General features: G+C 40.9%; 1 protein-coding gene across 2 annotated transcripts in view; it reads left to right on the forward strand.

Annotated features, from left to right (window-relative positions):
- Nucleotides 1-12,790: 12,790 nt before the first annotated feature.
- Nucleotides 12,791-24,017, forward strand: part of MDFIC (MyoD family inhibitor domain containing) — a 97,162-nt gene continuing 85,935 nt past the window's right edge. Inside the window, exons 1-2 of one of the 2 annotated variants that reach the window (XM_028104920.2) lie at nucleotides 12,791-12,799; nucleotides 13,076-13,262. In XM_028104920.2, the coding sequence (XP_027960721.1) occupies nucleotides 13,178-13,262 (85 nt within the window). In that variant the 5' untranslated portion in view covers nucleotides 12,791-12,799; nucleotides 13,076-13,177. Of the gene's footprint in view, nucleotides 12,800-13,031; nucleotides 13,263-24,017 lie in introns of those variants that run through there. The other variant, XM_088018340.1, reaches the window with a different exon arrangement.

Consider the following 24,017-nt stretch of genomic DNA (forward strand, 5'->3'; position numbering starts at 1 on the left):
TTGAATCCATAATCAAGAATCTCTGAACAAACAAAAGCCCTGGGCTGGATGGGTTCCTAGGGGAATTCTACCGGATATTTAAAGAAGAGCTAATACCTATTGTCTCAAACTGTTCTGAAAAATAAAAATAAAGGAAAACTTCCAAACTCATTCTATGAAGCCATCATTACCTTCATTCCAAAAACAAAGACCCCACTAAAAAGGAGAATTACAGGCCAATATCCCTGATGAACATGAATGCAAAAATTCTCAATAAAATACTAGCAAATTGAATTCAACAGTGTATTAAAAGAATTATTCACCACAGTTAAGTGGGATTTATTCTTGGGCTACAAGTTTGGTTCAATATTCACAAATCAAGCAATGTGATAAACCACACTAATAAAGGATTAGAACCATATAATTCTGTCAATAGATGCAGAAAAAGCATTTGACAAAACACAGCATCCTTTCCTGATAAAAACCCTCCACAAAGTAGAGATAGATGGAACATGCCTCAACATTATAAAGACCATATATGGAAGAACCACAGTTAATATCATCCTCAATGGGGAAAAGCTGAGAGCCTTTCCCCTGTGATCAGGAACAAGACAAGGATGTCCACTCTCACCATTACTATTTAACGTAGTAGTGGAAGTCCTAGCCTCAGCAATTAGACAACAAAAATCAATGTATCTGAATTGGCAAGGGAGAAGTCAAACTTTGACTATTTGCAGATGACACAATACTCTACACAGAAAACCTGAAAGGCTCCACCAAAACATTGCTAGAACTCATACATGAATTCAGGAAAGTCACAGGATATAAAATCAGTGTGCAGAAATCTGTTGCATTTCTATACACCAATAATGAAGCAGCAGAAAAAGAAATCAAGGGATCAATCTCATTTGCACCAAAAACAATAAGATACCTAGGAATAAACATAACTAGAGAAGTAAAAGATCTATATCTGAAAACTATAGAACACTTATGAGAGAAATTGAAGAGGACACAAAAGAAATGGAAAGCATTCCATGCTCATGGATTGGAAGAATAACATTGTTAAAATGTCTATACTACTCAAAGCCATCTATACATTTAATGCAAGCCCCATCAAAATACCACCAGCATTTTTCACAGAGCTGGAACAAACAATCCTAAAATTTGTGTGGAACCACAAAAGACCCCAAAAGCCAAGCAGTTCTGAAAAAGAAAAAAAAAATCATGATTCCAGATTTCAAGCTATATGATAAAGCTGTAATTGTCAAGACAGTACGGTACTGGCACAAAAACAGACACATAGATCACTGGAACAGAATAGAGAACCCAGAAATGGACCCAGAACTATACAGTCAACTAATCTTCGACAATACAGGAAAATATCCAATGGAAAAAAGACAGTCCCTTCAACAAATGGTGATGGGAAAAGTGGACGGCATGCAGAACAAAACTGGACCACTTTCTTACACCATACACAAAAATAAATTCAAAATGGATGAAAGACCTAAATGTGAGACAGGAAACCCAGCAAAATCCTAGAGGAGAGTATAGGTGGAAACCTCTTTGACCTCAGCCATAGCAACTTCTTATTTGACACATCACTACAAGCAAGGGAAACAAAAGCAAAAATGCAGTATTGGGACTTCATCAAGACAAAAAGCTTCTGCACAGCAAAGGAAACAATCAACAAAACTAAAAGGCAGCCTACAGAATGGGAGAAGATATTTGCAAATGACGTATCTGCTGATAAAGAGTATCGAAAATCTATAAAGAACTTAATCAAACTCAATACCCAAAAAAACAAATAATTCAGTTAAGAAATGGATAGAACACATGAATAGACACTTTCTCAAAAAAGATATCCAGGTGGCTAGCAGACACATGAAAAGATGCTCAACATCACTCATCAGGGAAATATAAACCAAAACCATGATGAGATACCATCACACATTTGACAAGATAGCTAAAATTAACAAAAGAAACAGGTGTTGGTGGGGATGTGGAGAAAGGGCAACCCTCTTGCACTGTTGGTGGGAATGCAAACTGGTGCAGGCACTCTGGAGAACAATATGGAGTTTCCTCAAAATGTTAAAAATAGAGCTACCCTACAATCCAGCAATTGCCCTGCTAGGTATTTACCCAAAGTATACAAAAATACAGATTTGAAGGGGTACATGCACCCCGATGTTTATAGCAGCATTATCAACAATAGCCAAACTTTGGAGAGAACCCAAATGTCCATCGACTGATGAAGAAGATGTGGGGTGTGTGTGTGTATAATGGAGTATTAGTCATCATTTGCAACAACGTATATGGAGCTAGAGTGTATTATGCTAAGTGAAATAAGTCAGTCATAGAAAGACAAATACCATATAATCTCATTTACATGTGATATTAAAGAAAGAAAACAGGTGAACATATAGGAAGAGGGAAAAGAAAAAGAGAGGGAAGTGAGCTATAAGTGACTCTTAACGATAAAGAATCAACAGGGTTGATGGAGGGAGGTGGGTGGGGGATGGGCTAGATGGGTGATGGGTATTAAGGAGGGCACTTGTTATGATGAGCACTGCGTGTTGTATTTAAGTGATGAATCACTGAATTCTGCTCCAGAAACCAATATTGCACTGTATGTTAACTACCTAAAATTTAAATAAAAAAATAATAAACCAGTACATTAAAAACATCATTCACTCTGAAAAAAAGTTGGCTTTCTAAAGTATTGATATTTTAAAATTTATCAAGTACAGTACTGTTATTATTATACACTTAAAATAGCTAGGGAAACAACATGGTTTGAAAATACTTCTGATGTAAAAAGAAACTATCTTGGGCGCCTGGGTGGCTCAGATGGTTACGTGTCTGCCTTCACCTCAGGTCATGATCCAAGGGTCCTGGGATCGAGTCCCGCGTCAGACTCACTGTCCCTTGGGGAGCCTGCTTCTCCCTCTGCCTCCCTCTCTCTCTGTCTGTCTCTCATGAATAAATAAATTTAAAAAAATCTTAAAAAATATATATATACTTTAATAATAAAAAAAGAAACTATCTTTTATTGAGTATTTTGAAATTACCATTGAGCTTCTACTGAATACACTAAACTACATGCACATAGACAGGTAAAAATTTTTATTAATTATAGTTAGCATCATCCATAATCCTAGAAGCAAGATTCTTACAAGTAGAGATTATTACTTCTTGGAGGAATTTTAACAAACAAAAAGAATGATGTTAAGCTTTTTAGAGAATAAAAAAAATGGTTTTCTTTCATTTCATCTCACTTAAAATGTACAATTTTTAATGTATCTGTTGCCCTGGGTCAAAGGCCACTAGGGAAATACTTCAAACTGTTGATTGTTTTATGACAGTTTTCATCTTTCTCTTGGATTAAGGTTTCAAATTCTCGGAAGTCTTCTTTCCCCCTTGGCCCATTGTCTACTCTGATTGGCTTGAGAGGCTAGGGGACAGATGTGGCCCCTCAAGAGCCATTGAGTGTTGGAAAGTATGACTTTAGCAGAGCCAGAGAAAGGAGTGATTTGTGTTTGTTATGCTAAACTAAAAATTGGAATCATAATTTAAGAATCTTAAGTAGCCTTGCTTTTAAAGTAGTTATGGTTACTTTGTGAGTTACATTCAGTTTTAGAAATGATTTTTTAAAAAGAATGCTAAGAAAATTCTAGACCTCCAAAAATTGATATTTTAGAAAAAAATAATCTAGGTGGTCCGAAGAAGTTACTTCCTTCTGGTTTTGAAGGTATTCACATCCTATATGAAACAGGTGTAGTGTCTGTAATGCTGAATGATCACAATGTCTGTCAGCTAGTATCTGAAAAGAGAGTGCCCTGGGTCTCAGTATAGACCAAATAGAATATTCCGAAGGTATTCTAGAAATTTTAAATGTCATGGTTTCATTTTGTAATGGTTGGTTTCAACTTTATCTTTCTTATCATCTTTGGAATTAATGATGGTTTTATGTGATTTAGAGATTTCCTTTTATTTTGAAGTAACTTTGTAATCATACCTTTATAAGCACCACTCCTTCTCTCTTGTTTAAAACATAACCTTTACTTGTTAGTAGACTTTTCCAAATACCCACTTCATTACAGAGAGACCCAGGAGAGATTCTCTGTTCTTTAGAGTTTAAAAAGCAAAGACTGGACGATAAAGAGAGAAATGACCCCAAGGAACTCTAACCAATGTCCTACTCTGGCAACGTCATGGGGCAACACCATTCTCTGGGTGGCATTGGTGGTGCCGTTTATGGTATAAATACAAATAAGACTTCCAAGCCATTTTTTTCCCCCTACCGCTATCAGATAGATTTTTGCCAGCACCACATAGCCAATAGCATTTTGGTCATACTTCAGATGGATTGATGTCTGATCACCTGGGGAAAGTTGAACGTTCTCATTATTAGAGAGTTAAAAAAAACTTAGTCTAAAACTAACCTAAAACTGTTAACTATACTGGAATTAAAATTTAAAAACTTAATAAAATTAAAAAAACTTAGCTTAGAAATCCCTCCAATAGAATTCTGAGACAAATTAAAAGTTTCTGGAATGTATGAATGAGGTGCTGATTTGGATTAGGCATACACTTCATAAGAAAAAGAAAACAGGTGTAGGGTTTGGAGTTCTCTGAATGCTCTCCCTTTACCTTCCTCCCCCTATTCCAATGGTTGAATCCTTCTCATCCAGGCTTTTCTCCAAACCCCTATCATTCTGGAAATTCTTCTCTCCACACAGGGTTTGGTGCCATCTCTTGTGCCCTATCACAGGACCCAGTTCCTACTTCTTAATATGATATAATCCAGGATGATATCTTCATTTCAAATACTTATTTATGTCTGCAAAGACCCTTTAACCAAATGATGTAACATCCACAGGTTCTGGGGATTCAGATGTAGAGCTATTTTTTAGAGGCCACCACTCGGCTGACCACAGTCTCTGTGAGAATGAGAAAAGAAAACATGCCTCGTATAGGTTGGCCGTTGTAACCAAGGTATTCTGGTGTTGCTGACCTTTAACACAGACAAGTTAGGGAATCATATCTGTAGGGATTTTAGATACCCTTCCCCCAATATATATGCCACAGCATCTTCATTTCTTCTGGTCTTTTTTTTTTTTTTAAGATTATTTATTTATTTGAGAGAGAGAGACAGAGATAGAGAGCACAAGCAGGGAGGAGAGGTAGGAGCAGACTCCCCGCTGAGCAGGGAGCCCGACATGGGCTGGATCCCAGGGCCCTGGGATCAGGACCTGAGCTGAAGGCAGACGCTTACCCGACTGAGCCACCCAGGTGTCCCTCCTCTGGTCGTTTTATTGCACGGCCTGATAATCTACCAAATACAAATTCAGGTGAGTCTATTACTGTTATTACTATTACTATTATTATTATTATTATTATTATTGGCAGGGGTAGTTGTCACTGTTTTGAACCTCTGAAAGACGTGAGTTAATGGGTACCTTGGTACAGGGCACAATATCATCACTTGTGCAAGTCCCCTTTCTTGTACATATGCTTGTTTGCATCTGTATGCTCTCTTTGATTCCTGTACACTCTTCCTTCGCTCCATAGATTACCACTGTAAGGTGTTTATGTAAGTCCTTTGCTTGTGCGTATTCTTATACGTTGTGTTGTTTTTTGTTCACATATTTTTAATCACTAATCGGTGCTGTGCTGAAATTACACCGTTTCTTGCTCTTTTCACTAAATACAGTGTTTTAGAGATCCTTTTTATTTTTACTTTTTTTTACTATCATGCACTTATAATCTTTTTCCTAATAGTTACACAATACCCTCTGCTCTGCATCTACCCCTTAACTTCCTGCCCTCCCAGGGATGGCTATGCAGGTTGATTCCAACTCCCTGCCACCAAAACAATGTGGCAATAAATAATCTATATCCCCTTATGGGCCTGGATACATTTTTGGGGTACTATGATCATAGGAACAGGACTGCTGCTCCTAGAATGAGGAAGACTATGAGTTACTTATATCTTTGTGTTTAATATATTAAATCTAATTCATTCCTTTAAACTTCGGTGCATTATTTGCTCAGAGACTAACGTTGGGAGCCCGGGGTAGCAGGAGAATAGTGTGGGACTCCAAGTGCCTGGGTGGGCAAGGACTGCTTAAGAAGGAGAGAGGAAAATGGGCACCTGGGTGGCTCAGTTGGTTAAGCGGCTGCCTTCGGCTCAGGTCATGATCCTGGAGTCCCGGGATCGAGTCCTGCGTCGGGCTCCCTGCTCGGCGGGGAGTCTGCTTCTCTCTCTGACCCTCTTCCCTCTTGTGCGCTCTATCTCTCATTCTCTCTCTCTCTCAGATAAATAAATAAAATATTAAAAAAAAAAGGAGAGAGGAAAATAATGGAAGGTGGGAGGAGAGTTAAGAAAATCTTGCGTTCTTCCCCACAGTTGATTAGAGGTCTCTGGATCGAGTAGTTTTTAAATGTCTTCGTCATGATCATCATGCAGTTGCAGGTTTAGCAGATCAGTGATCGTGTTCAGGGGCCTCTTGTATTCATTACTTTCCACAATGCCTTGTAGATGCGGGTTTGCTTTCTGTCTACAGAGAAAATGTCTCCTTACTGTCTATTGCATACGATATGCCCATTTTCATTTCGATCTTCACTCACGCTGTCCTTACCCGACATGTGCTACTGTGTGACTGAATGTCTCCCTCCTGTCCTTCAGAACACAAGCAGAAAAGCACAGTGACAGCGAGAAAATACCCCAAGGGCCAGAGCCCCAGGCCAGAGCAAGCAGCCAACTGAAAGGACAGTCACAGAGGACTTGGCGGCAAGGAAGGACAAGTCAAAATAATCCGGCAACAGGAGATCCTGTGCCCAGTTCTCGGGCCGTGTATTTACAACAGTAAATCTCAGGAATTTCTAACTAATTAGATCAGGTATGGCCTTTCTTCGCCATCACTTAGAAAGGATGAACTCATTGACGTGACTCAGCTGGATAACTGGAACAGGAAGCCTGGATGTCCAGAAACTTAGGCTCTGGGGCCAGCTCTGTAGTGAACCCACTCAACGACCTTTGCCAAGTCATTTAACTTCTGTGGGGCTTTCCCACTCCTGTGCCTTTGCATGCGTTACCCCTTCTATCTGGGATTCCCTGAGCTCCTTGACAGGCAAACTTTTACTCATCAGCGATACTCAGCTTGGTATCATCTTCTCTCTGAAACGTCCCCTGACTGTCCCCACCTACGCCTGAGAGGTGAGGTGCTGCTTTCTTCTTGCTCCTGTCCTACGGTTGTTGTGTCTGTGAGTGTCCCTTTGCCACCCTGCTGCCTGCCCCTACTCCTAGCATTCTACACTAGGAGCTCCTGGTGGAGGAGTTTGCCTCAGTTTTTGCATAGACGAAGTATGCAACGTATGGTTTGACATACAGTAAATACTCAGTATATGTTTGTTGAGCTCAATGAACTTTGTCTTTATATCCCTTTGCGTGTTAAATGAAGGAGTTGGGCAAGATGGTAGTTTTCAAATGTTTAAAACGTAGACAGACGGGTTTTCTCACTTAAGAAATTTTAAGGGAAGGACTGATACGTTAAGGAGAAAAAGAGGAAAACGCTCCATTTGAAGTAAGAATGGGATTCCAGAAACGTGTCCACTTGACCTCTCCTCTTCAAGAAAGCACTAGGAGGTGGAGAAATACAGTTAAAACAAATTGGCCTAGAATCACGGTTGCTCATTTCCCTTGCAGCTATAAAAATGTAATTCTGTGAAAGATAGTCTTCCACGCAGCAACAGTTTTTTATGTGAACGTTTTTTGGTGAAATTTTTCCTGAAATGTAAAAATACTGACCTGCTTCCCCAAGAAACAGAATGCAGCACTAATGTAACGGAATCTTCCTTAATGACTAGACCCTTGTTAAGAACATTCACCGTTTCACTGGGCTGAATTCACAAAGGCACTGTTATGACATGTTTATTTTCCTCTGTCTTCCCTATCTGTCATCTGCCATTTCTTCTGCTGTCATTTTTGCTGACCTAATAGCTCCCTTAGCTAATGTCTTTTTCTCAAAGCCCCTGCGCCCTAAATTTTTTGTGAGCTAAGACAATAGAAAATAAAGTTTGTTTAGAGGTGTGTGTTCACACACACACACAAAGAATTTGAGAAAGTCGATGGCCATTGTGTTGGCACGATGTGAAGGTCATGAAGATTATTTTTGGTATTTAGAGTCTTAGGGTTATTTCCTAGTTTCTATGTCCCTGGGTTTTGGGTTTGCTAAAGTCACACTTCCACGTAAATGAGGTAGGTATATATGTTTTCGAGAAAAACTAACCTTGGTACAATTTGGGATTGACTGAATGAGTGAACCTTAAATGATGTGAAGCATTTAAACCATTATTTTTTTTACAAAGCAAATGATAGAATATTTTTTAATATGAACCCCTAATGTATATTTATAAATGATATACAAGTGCTTTTGTACTAATGTGTTATGTACATTATAAAACATACTCAAAGATAGAAATTACAAGTAATAAAATAAAAACAAATACAAGTGCTCATATTAAAAAATTTTCTCATTGTTCTTTCACATTGCAGAGAATTCGCGTGTGCACCCCCGGGGAAGCATGCACAATGACACACCCGGCTTGTAGAACTCTGGTTAAGATTACTATGTGAGGATCGTTACTTTGACTTGAGCTATGCTAATCAGCCTCTTCCCAAGTGAAAATTAACTTAGCTGCTTTTGAAGACCTCAAATCAAAATTTTTAGCTCCTGAGTCTTAAATGTGGCCTAGCATTTAGTAGGTGCCCAATAAATGTTTGATGAATGTTGAATGAGGGGTGAAGATTAAGTAGTCCATAGGGATGCTTTATAAACTCATTTAATTAGTTCATTTTATCTGCTTAGCTCATGTCAGACTTCTTTGACATGTTCACATATTCTATCATCACTCATATGTATATCACTAGGCAGAAATGGCTGCAATACACATCGGGATTTCAGTGGTAGAGGGCTTTGAACCAGGGCTAGAGCATTTAATTGTAATGGAATGCTGGTCCCAGGGACAGTTTCCACCCATCCAGATCATTATTATAGTATGAGACGTGGCAAAACCTGGTTGAACGAAGACCATCATGTGATACCCATGGGCATCTGGGAGGGTGGGTGGGCACTGGCAGTCTTAGTAACTAAATAATGGTTCTCAAGCCAGGGAGAAAACAGTATTATGACCTTGGGAAGGCTGTGGTGAAAGGGAGAGGGGCCAGTGAGGACACACTTGTATTGAGTTTCAGGGCATAGCTGTGTCTTTGGCCTTCTGCCCTTATACTACATGTTCATCTTGGGCGCTCATAACTTCTAGCCAGTGAAGTACCATCTATGGGCTTATGTTCCCAACACCTATCCAACAACCTTCTGGATGCTTGCAATTAGCTGTCTGGCGGGTACCTCAGACACTACATGATCTACATGATTAATTCAGCAGCTTTTCCCGAACCTGCTTCTCCTAAATCTTTCCATCTCCACGGGTAGTATTACCACCCTCCACCTAGATGCAGAAAGCTGAAAGTCACCTTTCATTCCTCTAGCTCCCCACCTTTTGTCTCTATTTGGTTTCATTTCCACTGCCAGCATCATCCCTTGCCTCCTTATTGGACTCCCGAGCTCTAGTCTCGGTGCCTCCAAGCTGTTTTATGTATTATGCTGTTTTAAGGGAAACTTGGGTAATAAATTCTCCTCGTTCAAGGTTAGTAAGACCCCTGTTTTTCTCCTCAGCTCCATCCCCATCACTGTCCCCCCTTGCATTGGTTATCCTCTGACATTGAACGTCTTCAGTTCTTCAGAGATGCTTAGCTGCCTTCCACCGTCTGGGCTGCCACCCACATGGCTCCTTCTACCTGGAGCAGTCTGTTTCTCCTCTTTTCACTTTCTCCCTCTGGTCTTAACAGAGACATATTTGTTTCCAGGAACTTTCCCTTGGTTCCTAGACTAGACTGCATCTCCCAGCTAGGTTACGATCCTAGCATCCCAGAACTTCCCTTGTCATGTCCCTCAGCAACTCTGTTGTTAAGTGGTTGTGTAATCATAACTTCCTTCTAGACTGTGAACTCCATGGGCAGTGGTCCCATTTATCATCTTCATTGCTATGTCCCCAGAACCCACAGTGCCTTCTACCTCCATACATACTTGCTGAATCGAAGAATGAGAGAACGAGGGCATGGAGTGCTTCTCATGAGGAACCAAGCTAAGCAATTAGTCAGAATGAACAAATACAGCAAGGGACGGAGTAAATGGACAGCTTGGGGAACACTTAGGAGCCTGCACTTAATTTCTGGTCTATCAGATGCCACCTTTATACCTTCCAGAGGGAAAACCTGAGTTTATCTAAACAAGTGAAATAGTCTGCCCTATAGTCAGATAGGTCTGAGTTCTAAATTCTAGCAATGCAATCCTGGGAAATTAGTGGTGGAGCTGATGTAAAAATTCATCGAGAAAGTTTGTGTAAAGTACATGCATGGTTACCTGCATGGTATGTTGATGTGGCCCTTGTGATCTCGTCATTATGCCATGCTCAGTATAACCCCTCGAAATGCTTCTGCTGTCTAATAACAGTTAACAGTTTTGAGCACCTGTCCTCATATCTGACATTCTTCCAAATGCTATAGGAGAATTATCTTTTTATATTTTTAATTTCTATTTTAATTATTTTATAATTATTTTTATAATTATCTTACTAGCCCTTCTGAGACTCTGTGAAGAGTTTCTCTTATCATCCTTACTTACGAGGCAACCAAGGCAGAGTTTGACTAAGTTGGCCAAAGTCACATAGCTGAACAACATACAGCGTTTGGCCGTCATGGTGATTTTACAACACAGCCTCACATTTACTCCTATTTTTATTTGAATTTTACTTCTTCCCCATAAAAAAGTAAGATGTTTAAAATCAAGGAGTATTGATTGAATCACCTACTATGTGTGCAACATTAAGTACTCTGTGAAATTACCAAACACTTATCACTGACTATAACTTTCTAGAACAGTGGTATAACTTCTTGATATTCATGGACTTTACCATCTTTGTGAGGGGATCAAAAAAAAAAAAAAGAGTCAAGGAAATAGTAAGAAAGGGATAAAAGAGAATCTTTCAGAATAATTACTTCCTATGCTGTTCCTTTGATTGCAGATAGCACTGCAGTATGCAGTGATGCTTTGTAAATGTTCTTTCTTTAATGGTAATGCAGTGATGCTCAGAGCTGATCTGCTTCCATCAAGTAGATTCCAGAGTCCAGGCCCCTGTACAAGTTTTCAGGAAAATTAAGGCACTTTTATACACACCTTATCTGAAACCTCTACACTAACAATAAACAGAAGGAAAAAAATGTGTTAGTCATAGGTCATTAGGGAAAATGTCATTTGGTTTTTGGGGAGTATGGTCTGAATAACTCCCATCAGAAATTTGAAAGGCTGTGTTTTTCAGGTTTAATTGAAAGTAAGTTTGATTGCACTGACTCTAAAGTTAAGAAACAGGTCTTGTCAATCAATTCCAATTGGTTTTTTGAAGAAATGAGATTCTGGGGATATTATTGATAATACACCTAGAAAGATATATCCAGTGCACATTTTCTTCAATTTTGTAACATGGTTGTGATTCCTCTCTTGTTCTAGAGATTCAAAGAATGAGTTTGTTCTACCTTTTTACAAATGAATTCTGCATTTCACTTACAATGAATGAAAAAAAAGCACAAGTTATTTGAATGTATTATTAAAGTACTTTCTATCTGCAAATTACTTTGTACTTGTTATTCTAGGCTCATCAGATTAAGCTACAATCAGAACGTCTGAGAGTCCCTCGGCCTTTTACTTCCGACCACAAGTTTATCTCGCCACAGAAGCCATTCAGTGTGTATGTAGCAGGCCTGGCTTGGGGCCCTGGACCTCCTCAACCACGTCAGCCTGGATGCCTCCAGTTGATCCAAGCAAGTGCAACTGGTTTTACGGATCTAGGATCCTGTTTGACCAGAATAAAGGCTTGAAAAAGAGAATAAAGGTAACTTAAGAGGCACAGAGTAAGAATTTAAACACTCTGCTAAGTAAGGTTCACAGTTTCAAAACCACACTTTTGCTATTCCACCAGTAAAGTTCGAGAAATATTTGTACTTTTTATGGTTTTGCGTTGTCCACCCTAAAGGTTTCTCCTTCACTCATATAGTTCCCAGAGCTTCCAGTAGGTCTGGGACAGGATTGGGAAGAAAGGCTGGAAGAGAGGGGTTGGGGTGAGTCTAGGCAGGAAGATGCCCAGGCAGCCAGGGGACCAGCCAGCTCCCTCCTTTCGCCCAGCCCCTAGAAGAACCCCTTGCTCAGAGCCAGCCCATTCGGGCTTTGGCCTCCTGACCCAGACAGCTTGGGCCCAGAGGCAGCCCACGTTGCGCCGCCCCCAGGCTCGGGCCCCCCGCCAAGAGTTCAAGCCCGCCCGATCCGGATATGATGAAAAAGAGCAACAGAGGGAGAAGTGTTTCAGGAGTGAAGGGGTGGAGGACGGTGGGGGGCGGGGGGCGGGGGGGGAGAGGCAGAGGGGGCACAGTCCCCCTCGGAGGGGAACAGGCCGGACTGAGCTGGCTGGAAAGAGGGGGCGGAGAGCGCGGAGTGAGAGGAGCGGCCCCTGGCGCAGTTGCCGCCACTGCAGTGTCTGGGCTGAGCCCGAGGGAGGCGGGGAGGGACGCGCAGGGGCGGCCGCCACTGCTGGCGGGCCACTGGGGCGAGATGCGGCTGCTGCCGGAGCTTCGCTAACTTTCCAGGCGGAAGAGGAGGAGGAGGAGGAAGAAGGGGCTTTGAGAGAGTTGGGGGGGGGGGATGCCGAGGTAGGTGGTGGTCTGCCGGGTCAGGAGGAGGAGGGGTTTGGTCGCCTTCCCCAAGCTTCCAAATCTAGTCTCCCTTCCCCGTCCCCCTTCACTGCCTCCCGCCCACAACCGCCCCCCCCGCCCCCCACTGTCAACGTGCAGGGTAGCAGTTTTCCTCCCGGGTTTCAAATCAAAACTTCTCCGGGGTGGGGTTTGGGGAAGGGAAACGGAGGGGGAGGGAATGTCCCGCAGGGGTGGTGTGCTGGTCTCTAAAAACACTTTTTTTTTGTCTGCCAGAAGCAGTTCGTTCTCTGCACCCAACACCTAAGAGCCCTTCGTGGTTCTCCCCGGGGGCGGAGAGCTAGGCGGCAGCGCGGCGCTGGCTCCGTGGAGCGGCCCATGTCCGGCGCGGGTGAAGCCCTCTCTCCCGGGCCCCAGCGCGGGGCGGAGGCGGGCGGCGGCCGGCTGGGCGCCCCAGCCCAGGGTGAGTGCCTGCTTGCAAGTTGCGAGCCGCTTTGTCATTGTTGCATTTTTAAAAATTGTTCACACATTTACTGATTGGGGGAGGGGGGTGGAGGGTGGTGCGGTGAGGATGGATTCTCACCTTGTACTTGGGAACTTTTGCACAGTTAGTGTTACTCAAACAAGTTCTCCAGGACTCCAGCCCTAGATCAACAACCGGATAAGAGGGCGGTATCCGCTGGTCCTTCCACTCCCCCTTCCTTTGGCTGCGGGGAAACTGGATGGCAGGATTGCTTTTTTTCTTAAGCATATGCATTTTGGGGCCTAAGACTCAAATGTGTGGGATCCCTCCCTCCCCTGCTTCACTTCAGTTCTAGTGTCTTCATCAGATCCCGGTCTTCTGAACAAGCATGCACTGTCCGTTCATCTTTCTGATTCTTGGGGGCCACTCTGCGACTCAGTTGATGATCCAGGTTTCTGTGACCAATTGCTTTGGAATGGCTCACGCATATGTTTCAATAACTGTTTTGCTTTGAAATAAACATGCTTTTAAAGAAACACTTTCCAAGAATGAATTAGCTCCTTTGTGTTCTTCCAAAGTGTAAACACAGGGAACCTGTAAAGAAACTAATCTTGTTTGTGGGAAACATCCCTAACAAGCTTATAAACAAGTCAGGCAGTATCTTTTTTTCTCTTGAAGGTAACATACTTCAGGTTTTCAATGGCGACAGTGAACAATGGCCTTACTCTTCAGATGCATTTTCCTCTAAGGGTGGCTCCGATTCAAAAAGTTCTGGGACTGATACAAGCTAAATAATTTTTCAGGTCTCAGAAACCTACCTTATACTCTTGATTTTAAAAATATCTGATAGCTTTTCTTTTTCTTTGGCAATAATGTAGTGAGCTTTTTGGGGTTGTTTTTTGTTTGTTTGTTTTGTTTTTGTTGTAAGGCAGCAGAAATGGAAAAGAAGTTAATGTTGAATTCAGAAAAGGTGAAAGCAGAAAACATCCATGGCTAAATTAGAATGTTCTGGCATTCAGGGCTGTTAAATTGAATTATGTTTATCATTGCTTTTTGCTTCTAAACAGTGAGTCATTTTTTTTTTCTAAAGAGAAAATAGAGCGAATCAGAGAGCTTGAATGATCAACATATTTTCCCAGAAGCAGCCCACGTTCTGCACATGGTATTGCCAACATAGTCATTTTCCTGTTAGGCACGCCCTTCATAGTCTTAAGGACTCATTGATGTTTATATTCACATTTGAGCTGTTAATCACTATTGTTAAACAATGCTTATGTCAAAATGCACATCAAATATACTACAAAAGCAATTGATTTGATATAGTGATACCTACAGTGTCTAACTTTAATGCATCTTTAGAGTCAGAACTTGCAGTGGTACTGAATATACATGTGCAGATGCAATGCTGTAGAATACCACATGATCTGACACTAAGAAGTGGGCATCTAGAATGGTCTGAGCTGCAGTAGACTGCATACAACACATTATCAGTGTGGAGACTCTTGGGTTATATTGTACCTGAAAATTGACTTACCATCAGCAACATAGTTACATAGTGCTTTTTTATTAGTTGATCTTTGACTCACAACATCCTTTAAATAGGCGTTAAGTGTAATATAAAGTTAATTTTTAAAAAAGAAAGTCCGCAGGATCTTGTTATAATATCATGTCTCAAACAAGCAGACTTCATAAGGTGTATTGAAAGAAAAAAAAAATTGGAGCCAGTAGGTAGAATAAAAGCTTCAAGATGCCGCCTTCCATGCTTAAGTTGGTTTTATTGGTAAAGACATTAGTGAAGAGAGCAGCTTTGCTCCCGGAGCACCCTACTCTCAAGCTCTTGCTTGAGTTCTTTTATCGTCTTCCTTCTGTCCTTGGATTCTTTTACCATCCTTTCAGAAGAACAGTTTAATCATTCTCTGGTAAGTTGTGGCCGCTTAGTTAATGGAAACTTAATTTAAAATTTTTGTATATGAAAATCAGAAAAATGGAGTGTTCCATGAAAATTAGCAGAAAATACCTTTTCATGAGGGAAACGTATAAGGTCAAGTCTTCCTTTGTAAGCAAAGATACACAGATGACAAGAGAAAACCTATATGTATATTATTGGATTATGATGAGCTATCCATACTGCTAACTAAGGACCTACAATGTTAGAGTTAAAAGACATTTTAGGGGGTCTCTAGTGAACTCACCATCAACCCTAGAATACCTTTCTCCATTCTTTCAGATGGTTAGTTACACCCCAAGGTGTAGCTCGTTTTACTCAGCAGCATTCAGAGTTAGGAAGGTTTTTCTTATTAAAAGTATAGTTTTCTCTCCTCAAAATTTCTGCTCTTTTCCTGTGATTCTGCAAGGAAAATTATATTGCTTTGACAGCACTAAAAATATTTTCTGTGTATTTTGAAAATTGTTACAGAGTAAGGACATAAGCTCATATGCTCCACGCTCTAAGGGGGAGCCAGGAGCCAGGACAGGTGTCCGAAGGTAGGGAGCAGCAGGGGTTGCGGGCGGTGGAACGGCGCATGCGTCAGGAGGCAGTACGGCTCCACTCCAGCTCACGGTTGCCGCTGGGGCTCGTATCTTCCATATTTCAAGAGATACTGGAAATACAGATTTTTATGTATCATCTGTCCCTTTTGAAAAGTTGGCAATTGATTAAGTACAATGTTTGTACAGGCCAACAAAGCAACTACACTTTCAGGCTGGAAATGGCTTCTAGGCAGCTGATCTGTTATCTCGGTTACAGAAAATAAAACGTAAACATGCACTTATAACTCTTTCCCTATTTATGCAGAGTGCTTGCATAAATGTCTTCGTAGGTGAAGGATGATTTGGTCCAAACTTAATTTTGTCTTAAGAGAGCGTGGATCCTAATACATTGTATGTTAATTAATTGAATTTAAATTTAAAAAGAGTGGATCCTGTGTCTGTGGTTCATCAGATTGTCATTTATTTTTCTTTTTTGGATGAGACATCTTAAAATTCATTGTGTTATCAACATGGAATATGTAGGTACTTACCTTTTGGTGCAGTAGTTACTAGACTCCATGCAGTGGAAAGAGCTTTTTAATTAAGTGCTTCATTCATACATTTGTGACTTGTAACTAGAAGGATTTTTAGAAATAAAAAGCCTCACTTTTTAGAAAGGATGCCCAAAGAATTTAAGTGACTTGGCCAGGGTCTCACGCAGTCAGTAGAAATCAGGGTAGAATCACAAATTGCAGAATATATGTCATTGTGATAAATGTGGTTGAAGTAGAGAATCAATATAACTTTCCTACAGATGGATGAATTGAAGATAATAGGCTTTGGATACTGTGAATCACTTGAGCCTGTTCCAGTGGCTGCATCACCCCCCCACCCCCCCCCACGCACCCCATTGCATTTGCCAAGACTGAGACTGTTGGACTGTGAGTGCTGGAATATACTTTAATGTGATAATGTGTGATTTAATGCACTCTTCTCTCTTGGGAGAGTCCTCTGAGACTATTAGGCAGACTTTTCATAGCAGGATGCAAAATGCCAGTGAAGTTAATTAAAAATAATTTAAAATAGAAGCTAGGGAGAAAATCTTCAAGTTGAAATTACATAAGAAGAGCTTTGACTTAGAAGCTTAGCTGAGTTGTCAGGAGTTTATAGTGGCTAATCAGATTTCCTTTATGGGAAGCCTGTTTATTTCATTTTATACAATGTATGCTTGTAATACCCATATTCTTCTTGTATCATATTGTTTTATCCTTCTGATTAAGGGTGGCATTTCTCAAAGTGTGTCATCTTTGGATAGCTTCTATCTCTGGTTCCAGTCGGGAGTGATTGTGCTTCCAAGAGACATTTGGCAACATCTGGAGACATGTTTAGTAGATAGATGGGGAGTGGAGTGGGTCCTCCCAGGATCTAGTGGGTAGAAGCCAGGGATAATGCTAAATATCTTACAATGCACAGGACAGAACAGCCCCTTACAACAAAGAATTACCTGGCCTTAGAATGTCAGTAGTGTTGAGATGCTATCCTGATCTCTCAAGGCAATTGGCATTTTGGGCCTCACTCGACTTAAAGAATCCATCTCTGGGTGGGAGGCTCAAGAATCTGCATTTTTAACAGACTCCAGGTGCTCTTTATCTCTGGTTGAGAATCATTGTTTTAGAGTCTTTTATCTGTAGAAAGACAAGTTATCATAGATTTCTAAGAAGTCTCTTTTTTAGTAGAAAGGCTTCAGAAATCTTTAAAAAAGTCTCTTTTTTCAAGTTCCAAATTTTCCGTCCTATCACTCTATATTACTGCTCTTCAGCATTTTTATTACATACCCCAATTAATAAAAATAATGCTGAGTACTCGTCTTCAAAGAATTTTCTAAAATTTTGTGTACTATCATACAAACGTATTGTGAACATTAGAAAAATACATAAATAAGAGTTGTAAGCGGATGAGATAAAGATAAGTGAAATAGATAAATAATAAGGAAAAGAGTGCATAATTTGCACATTAGCTGTGTTTCTTTGTAAGTTGGAGTTTTGGAATCTCAATGATCCTTTCTCATAGAAACAGTGATCAATTGAACCTTGTTATGTGACAAGTACAGCGAGAAACAGAGGGAATGAAATTAGGGTCTCATAGAATGCTGGGGAATCCCATACATTCACCCATAACTATAATACAAGGTAGACTGATAGGTACTATAACAGATGTACAAAGAAAGTATGATGGCAGAACATGGGAGAGAGAAAGTCTCTCTAGCTGGGGCACTTGGAAAAACGTCAAGGAAAACTTGTGATTTGCGCTGGATGAAGAAGCGTGATGGTGGGACTCAGCTCTGTGGAGGTGGAAAGCGGAGCTTGGAGGGGATTACTACAGAATGCTAAGTCCTTCACTAAGCCCACTGTATGGTTTGTATGAAGAAACAAAGAGTGAGATAAGGTTGAGAAGATAAAGTGATTTTGAGGATGGGCCTAATTCTCCCCAGGGTGTTTGTATATCCCCTTTCTGGAGGCAGTGGTGAACCATTGAAAGTTCTTGAGAAGGTGAAAGACAGGACAAAATTGGTGTTTTTAGAAAAATAAATCTGGTGGCAGTGCAAAGGATGATGTTGGGGGGGTGGAGCAAGAGTGAAGGTAGTGATTTTACAGGAGGCTACGACAGTCATCTGACAAAAGCGGCCATAGGGCAGCACCAGTAGGAATGGAATTGAGAAAATGAGTTTAAGAACAATAGCAAAAGTAGGCTAGAGTTCTACCTAGCTGTGAGAGGTCCTTGAGGGCTTTGATTTTTACTTCTCATCTGTGAATCTTCTAAAGCACAGTGTCCAAATTTTATTGAATTCAACTGATACAGTTGGGCAACATATTTAATATGGGAGATGCTGGAAAGGTAAAAATTTAAGGTAGTACACGGGTTTGCCTTTTTAGCTTCAGTGGCAACAGAGGAGGAGCTGTTGAGTCCTCTTTTGATCATGTTGGTTCCTGGAACTTACCCCTTGCCATGATAGCCAGTAAGCCACCGAAAAGTAGGACTTATACCTGGAAGAGTGGCGAGTGGTAAGAGTTCACCACCAGGTAGTTGATGGATGGGCACAAGAGTGAGAGAGAGGACTGAGGAGCAGATTTGGAGGCATGGCCACACTTAGGGAGGAGAAGGAAAAGAATGCAGGAAGAGAGTCCATAAGGATTTGTCACAGAAGCATTAGAGGTTTAGTGGTTGTGGAAGATGAAAGAAGTGGTTTGGTAAGAGAGAAGCAAGGTGTATAGAGAGCTTCTGCTGGATGGGTAGACTCTTAGCATGCTTAGCACATGCTAATGGAAAGAAATCTAGGGGCTAGAGAGACTGAAGATGTAAGGGTATGGAGTACAGTGGTGGTGTGGGTGTGTGTAATTGCAAGAGTAAAATTCTGGGACCGAATGGGACAGAGACCAGTCTTAGGAAAGTAGAGAATGTTCCCTTTTCAGATGGGCATGGGAGAAAATGATGAGTGATAATTTAGAGAAAGTTTGATACGAAAAAGAGATCATGGGAGGCCTCCATCTTCTCAGCAAAGTAGATGGTAACATTTGCTGAGAGCAAGGCTGGGGGGCGGTTAGGATGAGTCGAGAAATTTGAGATGAGTGGAAAAGATTTCAAAGCATGAAGTATTCAAGAGGGATTCAATCCGGGGCAAACAAAAGGGCTGCTCAGTAACACTGAGGGCTTAACTAAGAATGCATGGCATGAATTTTTAGTGGACAAGGTCAGCATGGTTGATTGCCTTTCTCAGCAAGGAGCAGGAGGGAGCTTGGGAATAGAAGCTGATAGAATGAATTTTTGGAATTAGCATAGGGTTGGAGGTTGGCAGGGTAGAAGCAGTGGGGGACAGGGAGGAGGATTACACATGTGTGGGCAGAATATGTTTGTTCTAACTAAGCTTGTGTTCTAGGGTATGTGGGGCGCCAGAGAGATCAGAAGTGCAATTGGAGGGAGAAGGTTTCTGGCCAGCAAGAACCATGCCCGTTGGCCTTGTTTGGTCAGTTAACATATAAGGATTTTTTATTAAAACAAACAAACAAACATACGCACACACGCATGCGCGTGTGTGTATATATGTATGTATATATGTTTATATGTATGTATGTATAAATTGAATGATCTTCATAGGGCTAGTGGGGAAATTGGAATTTTTCGGTGTGTAAGAGCCTTTCCTGTTTTTTGAACCTTATTTCCTGGATCTTGTTGAGGTGATTTCATGGAAAGTTCTAATAGCTGTGTGCAATTATTTTACTAGCACTATATATATATATATATATTTATTTAATATATTTATTTATTTGACAGAGACAGTGAGAGAGGGAACGCAAGTAGGGGGAGTGGGGGAGGGAGAAGCAGACTCCCTGCTGAGCAGGGAGTCCGATGCGGGGCTCGATCCCAGGACCCTGGAATCATGACCTGAGCTGAAGGCAGCTGCTTAACGACTGAGCCACCCAGGCGCCCCTACTGGCATTATATTTTTTATAATAATAAAAGATTTGGGGAAATAAGCATAAATCAACATAATCTAAAGTTAAGCCATTTGCAAATGGAAAATTAGAACGATGCAATAAATAACAACAGAGGAGAACAATTCAACCAAATTGTCTTTCTGAGATAATGTAATTATTCTACTATATGTAAAGGCAAGGGATGTGATTTTTATGTTTCTATTTCCAAAGGCCTATCATCAATTTTTATTAAGGGAAGACAGATTCTGCCCTGGCTAGATTGTAGATGTTTGGATAGTTGAATGTTGGTGAGTCATTGGAGCAGATGAAGGACGCTTCAGTCCTTCCTGCTGACTTAACCTTACATGTGTTTGTGCACCAGTGTTTTTGGATGCTTCTCTCTTTTATCTTTGTGCCTGTCGCTTTTTCCCTTTCTGAAGTTTCTTAAACTTTTCATTTCTTTTCACATCAGCACACATATTCTGAAGAAGGAAAGCTTTTAACTTTGTTTTTGAAATCGAGTTGTATTCTAAAGACTCTAATCAGTTAGGGTTCACTAAGTAGGAGCTATGAACAGAGTTATTTTAACATTAATTTCGTTTGTGGTTTCTACTTGCAGTCCACTTCTGTTTTCAGATTCACACCCACATGATCTGAAGTACGATGATTCATATGCATGTGCTTTCATGCCTGAATTTTTTAGTAGTTTCAGGAGTCAGGTCTGAAGTTAACTGTCATGCCAGCACATAGATTTCATTATTGACACGTTTGAAGAGAAACCCTGTTAACAAATAGTTTTTTGTGTGCCTACTACGCACAAAGTCCTGTGAAGATTAAAAATGTGTCACACGGGCGCCTGGGTGGCTCAGTCGTTAAGCGTCTGCCTTCGGCTCAGGTCATGATCCCAGGGTCCTGGGATCGAGCCCCACATCGGGCTCCCTGCTCAGCAGGAAGCCTGCTTCTCCCTCTCCCACTCCCCCTGCTTGTGTTCCTGCTCTTGCTGTGTCTCTCTGTCAAATAAATAAATAAAATCTTCAAAAAAAAAAAAATTAAAAAAAAATGTGTCACGCATGCATTTTTGCCCACAAGGAATTTATAAAGTAGGTGAGAGAGAGAGGATGAGATATAAATGTGCCAAATTAAATTTTAATTCCTTGCGTAAGTATCAATTAAAAAATCCAGTAAGAACCATGTGACAGATGAGTTGATGGCCAGTTGCCAGCTGATGGGTGCAGTTCTCAAGCACACAAATTCAGAGGTTGAATGAGAAACTCAGAATGGCAAGAAGTCAGTTTTGTCTGTGTTGGACTGTTAGTGACCCCATCTGAAGAACACACATTTTGTAGGTCTTTTTGGTTTGCCTTATGCAGAGTTGAGCACTAAAAATAAAGCAGTTTGTGGTTGAGTAGGTGACAGGCCCTTGGCAGGCAGCTGGCCGAGTACAAAGGAACCGGCTTCCCCTCCAAGATACAGTCCTCCTACTCTTTTCCATGATGGATCAGCCCTTGGTCTTTGGGGCTCTATGAATGTGGACCTACTCTGTTCTTAGTTTTTCCATCACTTAAGCAACATGCATTTCCTGAGGAGTATTACTCTTTATTTCTCACCGAAATGCAAGATGAGATTATGGAGCATGGGAAAGGTGTAGGAGCTTACATTAAGATGTATACAATGTGAAAATAACTATTCCAACTTTTCATCAATATGTGAAATGAATTTAATTTTTCTTGAGCTAAGGAGTAACGTACCCAGTCTTTGTGTTGAAAGTATTTCCCGTTGGAGGAGACAAAGATTGGTGGCACTGGTAGTGGGCACAGGAAAAATCTATATCTGAGAGAAATTGGGAAGTTGTAACTAGCTGGGTCTCATAATTGATTATGTTGGCGCAGGGAAAAGAGAATTGAAAGGTGATTCTGTGAATACCACTGACCAAGACACGGACTACAGTTGGAGAAACAGTCAGGGACAGAAAAGAAGTGGTGATGAATTTTAAGAAATGTTGAGTTGGAGTTGCTAAAGATCTATTGATGTAGAGTTGAAACTTCAAATTTGTAGGTCAGGGCATGGGAACAGGCCTAGAATAATGGATCTAAAAGTTCTCCTGGAGGTGGTCATTTTAATGAGGTGGTCAAGTTAATAAGATGACGAAGATTGTGGAGCCAGAGTGGGTTGGTTGTCTTAAAGGAGAATCCAAAGAAGGCAGTGTCTCAAAGAAAAGCCAGGTTAGTGAATTCTATGGAGGCTTCTGGTTTGGGCCTTTAGGAGAATTACCAGAGAGGATACATCCCCTGACCTATGATCTGTGTCGATCATTCTGAAGTCCAAAAAATAAATTCAATACAGTTCTGATTCTCTTCTTTGTGGTTTTACTGCTATGTGAAATGCTCTTCTCCATCCTCTGTCACTTACTTATATTCCCACCTGATAGAACCGAGAGGTAACAGAAAAGTTTGTGTGTGTGTGTTCTAATAAAACTTCATTTATAAAGACAGGCAGTAAACAGGATTTGTCCCATAAGCCATAGTTTTTAATCCCTATTAGACAAGTGCTAGATAGCAGAAATGTTCTATAGCTTGCTCAGAAAAGTTTTTAGAATTGTGGCAGTTACAACAGTGATCATGGAAAAGAGACTAAAGATGGGTGTGTGACTTCATTTGAAAAAAGGGGAAGATGTCGGAGTCCTCAATTCCTTTTTTGTAATAGGCTTAGTCGATTGCCAAGTAAGAGAACTGCTGTAGTTATGGTCTCTCTGGATTCTCGCAGTCAGTAAGACAAAACTCTTTAATAAGAGCTTTCTAGACGAGATGAAGGAGACTATCCTGTCCATAAGGGTGGATGTAAAAAAAAAAAAAAGACACTGAAGGAATTGAGGGTGTTTAGCACAGAGAAGAGAAAGGCACAAGAGCATGAGATATTAGTTCTAAGACGAGACTGCCACATGGAAGGAAGATTAGGCTTGACTTCAACTGCAAAGAGCAAAATATGGTGAATCATTGAAAAATACAGGGAAGTAGATTTTAGCCACTTGTGAGGAAAATCTTTGAATTGTCAAAGCAGTCCCAAACTGGGCGAAGCGGTGTGCTGAGGCTGTGTCCCCGTCCCGGGAGTATTCATGCCTACGCTCCTCAGCTTGTTCTTGGGAATATTGGATGGTGAAGGTATTCATCTGAATTCAGGTTATCACGTTGGGCCGAGACCTCTAAAAGCTCAGCTAACTGCAAATTCCATGAGCCTGTGAGTGTTTGGTGTTAGCCTGAGTATACTTGGTTGAAAGAACACAATTGAACATCTATTTGAAGAGGCGGGAGTTTACTATGCCTTAGGGTAGGTCATCCTGAAACTGTATCTTTAGGACAAGGAACTGTAGGTTTAGATGTCAAAGGGAGGAGATAAAGGTGGCTGAAGTAATGTGTCCTGGTCGCCCGTATCAGCTTGCTGTCACCTCACCTCTCCCTGCTCCTTCTGCCATTTATTTTAGAGCCCTGATTTATTGAGATATTACCGGAACTAGAGCTGCATTTTGTACCTGTGCATTTGCTGCATAGTCATATTCAATTGTATATCGACCTGATTTCGGAATTGTTTTCCACTGTGTGATGTGTATAATCCACTCTGCCTACCCCCAGCGTGTGAACTAGTTGAGTCTGTCGTTTTTATCACTCTTGAATGTAAATGCACCATAAGCTTCTGAATGCATAAAAAGCCCTTTGAAGGAATGCATTTTAGATTTTGCTCAGAAGTCTTACTTTTCAAAATATCGCTAACAGTGAATCGATTCAATTGATTTAGGTGTTTATTTCTCTAAACTTCATAA

This window comes from Eumetopias jubatus, unplaced genomic scaffold (assembly GCF_037043125.1).
Source record: "Eumetopias jubatus isolate StellerSeaLion01/CBP00866 unplaced genomic scaffold, mEumJub1_p1.0 scaffold_14, whole genome shotgun sequence".
NCBI lineage: Eukaryota > Metazoa > Chordata > Mammalia > Carnivora > Otariidae > Eumetopias > Eumetopias jubatus.